General features: G+C 46.0%; 1 protein-coding gene across 1 annotated transcript in view; it reads left to right on the top strand.

The window, feature by feature from the left end:
- The first annotated feature begins 1,848 nt into the window (after positions 1-1,848).
- The window catches only part of LOC111392796, a 12,032-nt gene continuing 5,215 nt past the window's right edge, over positions 1,849-8,665 (top strand). Inside the window, exons 1-4 of the mRNA XM_023018191.1 lie at positions 1,849-2,115; positions 2,675-2,839; positions 2,885-3,052; positions 3,134-4,170. Of these exons, the coding sequence (XP_022873959.1) occupies positions 1,849-2,115; positions 2,675-2,839; positions 2,885-3,052; positions 3,134-4,170 (1,637 nt within the window). The remainder of the gene's footprint in view (positions 2,116-2,674; positions 2,840-2,884; positions 3,053-3,133; positions 4,171-8,665) is intronic.

Raw genomic sequence — 8,665 nt, 5'->3', positions numbered from 1 at the left:
TGATTGACACAACACACATTCTTATACACCTTACACATGAGGAGGATTACAGCAGGCTTTTTCTTAAACCTTCATGGTATATTGATGGTTGTCCGATGAGAGTCCTTAAGTGGACATGTGACTTTACACCTGAGCAAGAGACTCCGATAGTTCCCGTATGGGTATCGTTCCCTCTGCTTCCAGTACATTTACGTGCGAAGGGGTTCCTTTTCGCCTTATCTGGGGCAATAGGAATGCCCTTGAGAATTGATGAGGCCATCACCGACTTGAGACGACCTAGTGAGGCAAGGGTGTGCATTGAGGTGAATTTGGAGCATAAGTTGCCCAACAGGGTTTGGATTGAGCGTGCTGGTAACCGTGGCTTCTGGTAGACAGTTATCTATGAGAAGCGGCCAATTTTTTGCTTTTCTTGTAAACACTTGGGTCATTCTTATGATCAGTGTACTACAGTTCCTCCTCCTCCTCCTCCTATAGTTGTTGTGCACCCCCCTGTTCGGCCCCCTATTACTAGGACTGATAAGGATAAGGGCAAGGTGACGTTTGTGGAGCCAAAGAAGCAGTGGGTTCCAGTTTCAGCAGTGCCTTCTGTGCTTCCCACTACTACTACCGCAGTTGTGACAGAGTCAGAATCTGCATCAACAGTTCCTACCTCTACTCGTATCACAGTTGATCCAGAGGTACCTCCGTATATTCATTCAGCTGCTGAGCCTACTCCAAATGCTCCTATCGAGGTACCCACTTCTCCTATTATTACTTCCATAGCTCCTATTCCCACAGCTACTATGATCCAGAAATGTTTCAAACCAGACGCATGACTCGATCAATGTCTATGTACTACCCCCCGAAGATTTACCCTCGGGAATACCCTTGAGTACCTATCATTAGTTTTTGTTCGTGTCTTGTTTACTGTGATTGCATTTTATCTTCAAATATTTGTTACAATTTACATTTTCTGGAGGTCAGGTCCATGCCCCCCTCCTCTATTTGTTTTCCCGCTTTTCATTATATAAAATAAACCACACTAGTGGTATTTGCGTTAAAAAAAAAAAAAAAAAAACCCTAAACCCTAAACCCTAAACCCTAAACCAAAAACCCTCCCATCTCTAATCAATGGCTTCATATAATTTTGGTCATTTCATTATATTCTTTGTGACCATTTCGTCTCTGTTCATTCCTAATGACTGCAACGACAGGATGCTGCTTGAAAACCTTAAAAGCAGTGAAGTGTATGATGAAAAAATAAATCTAAAACTATGCAAAAAGTTTAACTGCAAAGGATATATAGAGTGTTGGTGTTGCATATTCAATGCGCAATACTGTTATATCAATGAAGCAGAATGTGAAGCAACAGAGTGTGGAGGTGTTTCTTCTCTCCCATGATAGCTTTACCCCTAAACCCTAAACCCTAAACCCTAAACCCTAAACCCTAAACCCTAAACCCTAAACCCTAAACCCTAAACCCTAAACCCTAAACCCTAAACCCTAAACCCTAAACCCTAAACCCTAAACCCTAAACCCTAAACCCTAAACCCTAAACCCTAAACCCTAAACCCTAAACCCTAAACCCTAAACCCTAAACCCTAAACCCTAAACCCTAAACCCTAAACCCTAAACCCTAAACCCTAACCCCTAACCCCTAACCCCTAAACCCTAAACCCTAAACCCTAAACCCGAAACCCGAAACCCGAAACCCGAAACCCTAAACCTAAACCCTAAACCCTAAACCCTAAACCCGAAACCCTAAACCCGAAACCCCAAACCCCAAACCCCAAACCCTAAACCCTAAAACCCCAAACCCTAAACCCTAAACCATTCTCAACCTCCAAAACGCTCTCCCTTCTCTCTAGAATGGGAGAAAACCTCCAAAACTCAACCAAACTTGATCCACCACCAAAACCACCGGATTGCAGCACTCTAAGTGGTGGAAAATCATCACCAACAACCACCCAAAGATCTCCTATAACACCAATATCAGATTCATCCCCCAACTCAATAGATCTGAGTTTGAAAAATCATGGCACGAATCCCAAGGTCATCGAAACACCCAATTCTGATCAGAATTTGGATATGGGACCATCACCAATGATTCCAGAAGGGCCGAAAACCCTGGGGGTGGTAGAGATTTCGTCCAACTCGCCCGAAATTGACAGATCGAATCCCGAGGGGCCGAAAACTGATTTTTCAATTAACCCTTCCACAGAGCTCAAACAGGGACACGCGCCTGACCATCAGATTACCCATGAAAAGGCGAACCTTCGAATAAACAAACATCCAATTCCGACGTCGGACGCGCCCTTACCGGCGATCGTAAGTTCCGGCCAGTCACTCGAAAAATCGCAGATTTCGACCAATCCTGAACTCATTTCGGAAAACGGAACATACCGTGATGATCAGCATGAAATTCCGCATCTGCCTAGGAAAAATCATAATTTTCTGACACCATTGGAAAATCGCCGCTGGTCAACGGCCGGCGCGTGGTGGTCACGCGCCGGTGACACTTCACCAGAATGTGGGGAATTTTGTTACGAACCCAATTTCATCATCGGTTTTTCCACATGAGGCCCAGACAGTGCTCAATCAGGACCGAAAGACCTATGCTACTGCAGTTTCTGGCCGTCCGGGCCTGTCTCAAGCTGAACGGAGTTCATGAAAGTCGTTTGCATCGGTTATACAGGGTATAGATGACTCTTCCACTGCTGGGTTTGCTGCTAAAGAACCCTTTATACATATGGGTGAGCCGGCAATAGTTTTGACTGAGTCCGAGGAGGCTACACTCGCTGATCCTTACAAGTATACACTTGTGGGGAAATTTCCACATCGCAAGCCAACCATGAGGAAGGTACGTGAGATTTTTTCTAAGTTTGGGTTCCATGGTTGTTTCGAGGTGGGATTGATTGACACAACACACATTCTTATACACCTTACACATGAGGAGGATTACAGCAGGTTTTTTCTTAAACCTTCATGGTATATTGACGGTTGTCCAATGAGAGTCCTTAAGTGGACATGTGACTTTACACCTGAGCAAGAGACTCCGATAGTTCCCGTATGGGTATCGTTCCCTCTACTTCCAGTACATTTACGTGCGAAGGAGTTCCTTTTCGCCTTATCTGGGGCAATAGGAATGCCCTAGAGAATTGATGAGGCCACCACCGACTTGAGACGACCTAGTGAGGCAAGGGTGTGCATTGAGGTGAATTTGGAGCATAAGTTGCCCGACAGGGTTTGGATTGAGCGCGCTGGTAATCGTGGCTTCTGGCAGACAGTTATCTATGAGAAGCGGCCAATTTTTTGCTTTTCTTGTAAACACTTGGGTCATTCTTATGATCAGTGTACTACGGTTCCTCCTCCTCCTCCTGCAGTTGTTGCGCACCCCCCTGTTCGGCCCCCTATTACTAGGACTGATAAGGATAAGGGCAAGGTGACGTTTGTGGAGCCAAAGAAGCAGTGGGTTCCAGTTTCAGCAGTGCCTTCTGTGCTTCCCACTACTATTACCGCAGTTGTGACAGAGTCAGAATCTGCATCAACAGTTCCTACCTCTACTCGTATCACAGTTGATCCAGAGGTACCTCCGTATATTCATTCAGTTGCTGAGCCTACTCCAAATGCTCCTATCGAGGTACCCACTTCTCCTATTATTACTTCCATAGCTCCTATTCCCACAGCTACTACTGATGTACCCCCTGAGTCGACACATATGAGTTCTCCACCATTAAAGACACACACAGATGGTACTCAGTCAGCGCAGGGATCAGGTACCGGGACAGTTCCTCAAACCACTCTTGCACAGGGGTTGTTGGCTGAGATCAGCTCAGAGCGACATGGTGTCAAGCATATGTTGATTGATCACTTTAAGAAGGACCATGGAATGAAAGTTGGATCTACCATGAGATTTGCTATTGAAGACTTGGTTTTTAAGCTCTTTGGAGAGGGACCTTCTGTAAGTAAGACTCCTACGCATACACCTTCACCTGGTCCTTCTATCACAGCTCCTACACACAATAAGGTGAAAGAACATATACAGAGAGATATGGATGGCATGGGCCTTGGAAACTGCATGCAAAATGCAGAGGACGATGTCCCTACAGCAAGCAAGTCAATCTCCCACGATTTAGATTTCGTAGCACAGAACACCATGAGATTAGACACACCTACGACTAGTACAATGAGATCAGATGCACCCGCTTTTCGCCCGACATTCAGTGCACCACCATCCGAACAGTACTTATCACCAAAGCAGGCTCCTACACGGAGGCGAGACCCCTCTCCAACGAGCGAGCCAGACATCGCAGACTACTATGATCCGGAAATGTTTCAAACCAGACGCATGACCCGATCAATGTCTATGTACTACCACCCGAAGATTTACCCTCGGGAATACCCTTAAGTACCTTTCATTTGTTTTTGTTCGTGTCTTGTTTACTGTGATTGCATTTTATCTTCAGATATCTGTTACAATTTACATTCGCTGGAGGTCAGGTCCATGCCCCCCTCCTCTCTTTGTTTTCCCGCTTTTCATTATATAAAATAAACCACACTAGTGGCATTGCTTAAAAAAAAAAAAACCCTAAACCATTCTCAACCCTTACATTTTCTCTCTAGAGATAGGTGATTTTTGGAGATTTCTAGTCGCCCAAAATGGAACCCCATCCGACTGCATTCCGGCCACCATGGCCACCGGATCCGACCACCAATAGAACCACCTCACTCTCCTCTATAACCTACACCCAACCGCCGGTAATAAACTCGCCGGAATCTGATGAAAATCGAACCCAAAACCCAAATCTGCCGCAATGTTTCTCTGTCGAAAATCACTGTTCCGGTGATACCCATGCTGGCGCACCACTACCGGTTGATAGATCTCTTCCAGACGATCACAACCATGGTCGCCGTTCATCATTTGGAGCTCCCAATCGGCCGAAATTGCATCAGAAAGTTCCGCCTGCGCTGCCTGCCGAATTTCAATTTTCCGACGCCTCCGGTGGGACCCACGGTCGCGGACCACCGCCGGTCGGTAGCCCTCCTCCAGACGATCACAACCATGGTCCCCACTCACCATTTGGAGCCCACAATCGACCGAAATTTCATCTGAAAGTCCCGCCTGCGCTGCCTGTCGAATCGCTGCCTCCCCTTCAATTTTCCGGCGCCACCAATGGGACCCACAGTGGCAGACCACCCAATTTCTACTCCTCTCATCATGGGCAACATCCACATCATATGGGTCTTCATCAATTTTACCCCAATCTCGCAAATCGAACGGATTCAATCCATCAAGGTCAAAAGTCCGATTCTCTCTTAATTGACCCCACAAATGTGTTCGATTCTATAATTAAACGTGGGGTAAATGAAATTCAAGCCCCAAATACTCTGGGTAATGTTCCAATTGCTGAGATTACATCATTAGTTTGCCGAATCTTGGAATCAAACGGTGTTCTTCACACCTCTAGCGCTGCTGGTCAGATTTCTTCCATTTCTGAGCATTATTTGAGAAAATTGACACCTCCAATGAACTCAGAAGGTCCAAAAACATCAGAAGGGACTATCAATTCGACCAAAAATATTACATTGGATTTCGTGCCAAAATGCACACAAACCGAGGCAGTTGGTACTGCTATTTCTGGGCAGAATTCTGCATTTTTGACACTGCCATCATCTCCAGAGCATATGAAAACCTTTGGAGAGACCATTGCTCCGGTTGAAAATGACAGGAAATCTGCATTGGGAAACGTGCCATGTGGCACACATATCGAGGCAAATCCTTCTAATGTTTTTGGACCTCCTTTGATCCCAGGAACTGCACCACTAGCTCCAAATCATGGAAAAACTCCAAGGATCAACACATTACCACCTAGCATATCCCAAACTGCGCGTACCATCAACGCGCGAGTCCCTCCTGCACGCAAGCAACCCCCACCACCACGTGCAACACCACGAGCCACTGCAACTTCCACAACTGCTCATTCTGGTCCAAAATCTTATGCTGCAGCAGTTGGTAATGTGCCAGTAGTTTCTCAAGCAGAGAGGAGTCAAAAGAAGTCCTTTGCTCAAATTCTTCGAGCATCACAAGAATCTACTGACCACAAGCTCATTTCTAGGGACCCTTTCATCCATCATGGTGAACCTGCAGTTCTATTCACAGAGGCAGATGAAGAAGTCTTGGCTGAGCCATACAAGTTTACTCTTGTTGGCAAATTTGTGCACCGGAGGCCATCTATGCTTAAGGTACATGAAAACTTTTCTCGCTTTGGTTTTTGTGGTGATTATACTATTGGTCTAATTGATGCCACACACATTTTGATTCACTTGGCACACGAGGATGACTATGCACGGTTATTCCTCAAACCACTGTGGTATATTGATGGTTCCCCTATGAGAGTCTTCAAATGGACTCCAAGCTTTAGTCCACTGCAAGAGACCCCAATTGCTCCAGTCTGGGTATCCTTTCCACTTCTACCTATTCACTTTCGGGCTAAGAGCAGTTTGTATGCTATTGCTAAAGCTATTGGCCTTCCGTTACGTATTGATGAGGCAACATCTGATCTTCGCCGCCCTAGTGAGGCTAGAGTATGTGTGGAGGTTAATTTGGACTACGATCTCCCTGACAGAGTTTGGATTGAGAGGGAAAAGATCGGTGGCTATTGGCAACAGGTTATATATGACCAGAAGCCAGAATTTTGTTACAAATGCAGACATTTTGGGCACTTAGAAGTTCAGTGTAAACTTGGCATAAGACCAGCACCACCTCCTGTTGTTGAGCCTATCCCTAAACCTATTATCCCTGCTAAGGATAAGGACAAGGGAAAGGCAATTCAGGATGAGCCACATCAGAGGTGGACCCCAGTTCGTAGAGAGCAGAAGAGACAGCAGGCTAGCACATCAGGTGCACATGTTTCCCAAGCAGATCAACCTATTGTAGCCCAGTCAATTGCATCCATAGTAGACACTGCTTCAGTTAATCCTCCAAGAGTGCAGTCAGTAGCTCCAGACAATATTGCTCCTTTGAGTGCCATTACACCAGCCTTGGCTCCATCACAGCCTGTTATTCATGTTGACAGTGATTACACTGACCCCTTGGCTCACGACATGTCTCGGCGAACACGATTCAGAGGGGCTACAGATAGAGTTATCAGACAGCTTCCCGGTCCTACACCTGGCCGTACTGGTAATCCTGCCTCCAGCTCTCCACTTGTTTGTCAACAGAACATTGAAGCTTCTATTCCTTCAGTAGAATCTGATCAGTCGGATACTGAAGCTACATCACAGATTGAGGTCCATCAGCAGGGTGTGTTCCGTAGGTCTTCTGCTGAGGATTTAGTGGGTATGGCTGGTAGATCAGAGGATGACGGTTTTGTCCGAGTCACAAGAAAGAAACACCCACGTGCTACTGATACTCCACATCCGAGCAGACGGATCACCAGGAGTCAGTCACATGATACCTCTTCACATTCTCCATCCCTATGAGTGCCATCATTTGGAATGTGAGAGGTGTAGCTAGTGTAGCTACTCGTCGGCGCCTGAAGAAACTTATACAGCTTCATCAGGTTTATCTGTTAGTTTTACTGGAGCCCTTTGTTCTACAACACAGCTTTGCATATATTCGACGTTACCTGCGCTTCGATACGGGAGCTCAGAATGAATCGAATAAGATTTGGTTTTTCTGGAACTCGGGGACTAATGTTACTATTATTGTTGATCATCCCCAGTTCCTTCATGTTAAAGTTGAGGACCCCAGACTAGCTCTTCCCATCTATTTTACTCCAGTTTACGCTTCTTGTGATGCTTCTCTCAGGAGGGATTTGTGGGCGGGTCTTCACCACATCTCCCTCGATATGGAGGACCCTTGGATAGTTGGGGGAGACTTTAACGTTATTACTCATGATGGAGAGCACACGGGTCATAATACCCGTGATCGAGGCACTACGGCTTTTTCTGATATGATGTTGGACAGTGGTCTAGAGGATGCAGGTTTCCTTGGGAATCGATACACTTGGACCAATGGGCGGGTCAGGAAGAGATTGGATAGAGTACTCATTAATTCTTCAGCTGCAGCATTTTGTCGACAGCTTACAGTGAAGCACTTGAATAGGACTTCATCTGATCACTCACCTTTATTACTTCAGTGGACTTCTGATGATGACTTAGGGCCTAGGCGTTTCAGATTCCTCAACGTTTGGACCAAGCATCATGATTTTTTAGCATTTGTCTCTCAGAAGTGGTCACTCCCCACTCATCTTACGGGGATGGCTGCTCTTTGGGAGAAATTCTTCAGGATGAAACAGGGATTACGCTGGTGGAATCGACATGTGTTTGGAGACATTTTCGAGCGAGTGAGGGATGCTGAGGACAGGGTTGATGAGGCAGAAATTGTATTTGACAGTGACCCTACACCGGAACATCGTGACATACTGCATCAGGTTCAAGCAGCTTTGAACCAGACTTTATCTATTGAGGAGGGCTTCTGGAAGCAAAGGGCTGGCTCACGTTGGGTATGTGAAGGAGATCACAATACTCGATACTTCCATGCGATGGTTCAAGGACGCCGTATCAGATCGCATATTAGGTCCATCAGGACACAGGCAGGGGAAGTCTTAGCTACTCCTGCTGATATTCAGACATCGGCTATTGCTTTCTACCAGGATCTCTTATCTACTCCTCCACAACCTTT

The sequence above is a fragment of the Olea europaea genome, unplaced genomic scaffold (assembly GCF_002742605.1).
Source record: "Olea europaea var. sylvestris unplaced genomic scaffold, O_europaea_v1 scaffold979, whole genome shotgun sequence".
In the NCBI taxonomy this organism is placed as follows: Eukaryota; Viridiplantae; Streptophyta; class Magnoliopsida; order Lamiales; family Oleaceae; genus Olea; species Olea europaea.
This window is presented reverse-complemented; position numbering and strand designations above follow the sequence as displayed.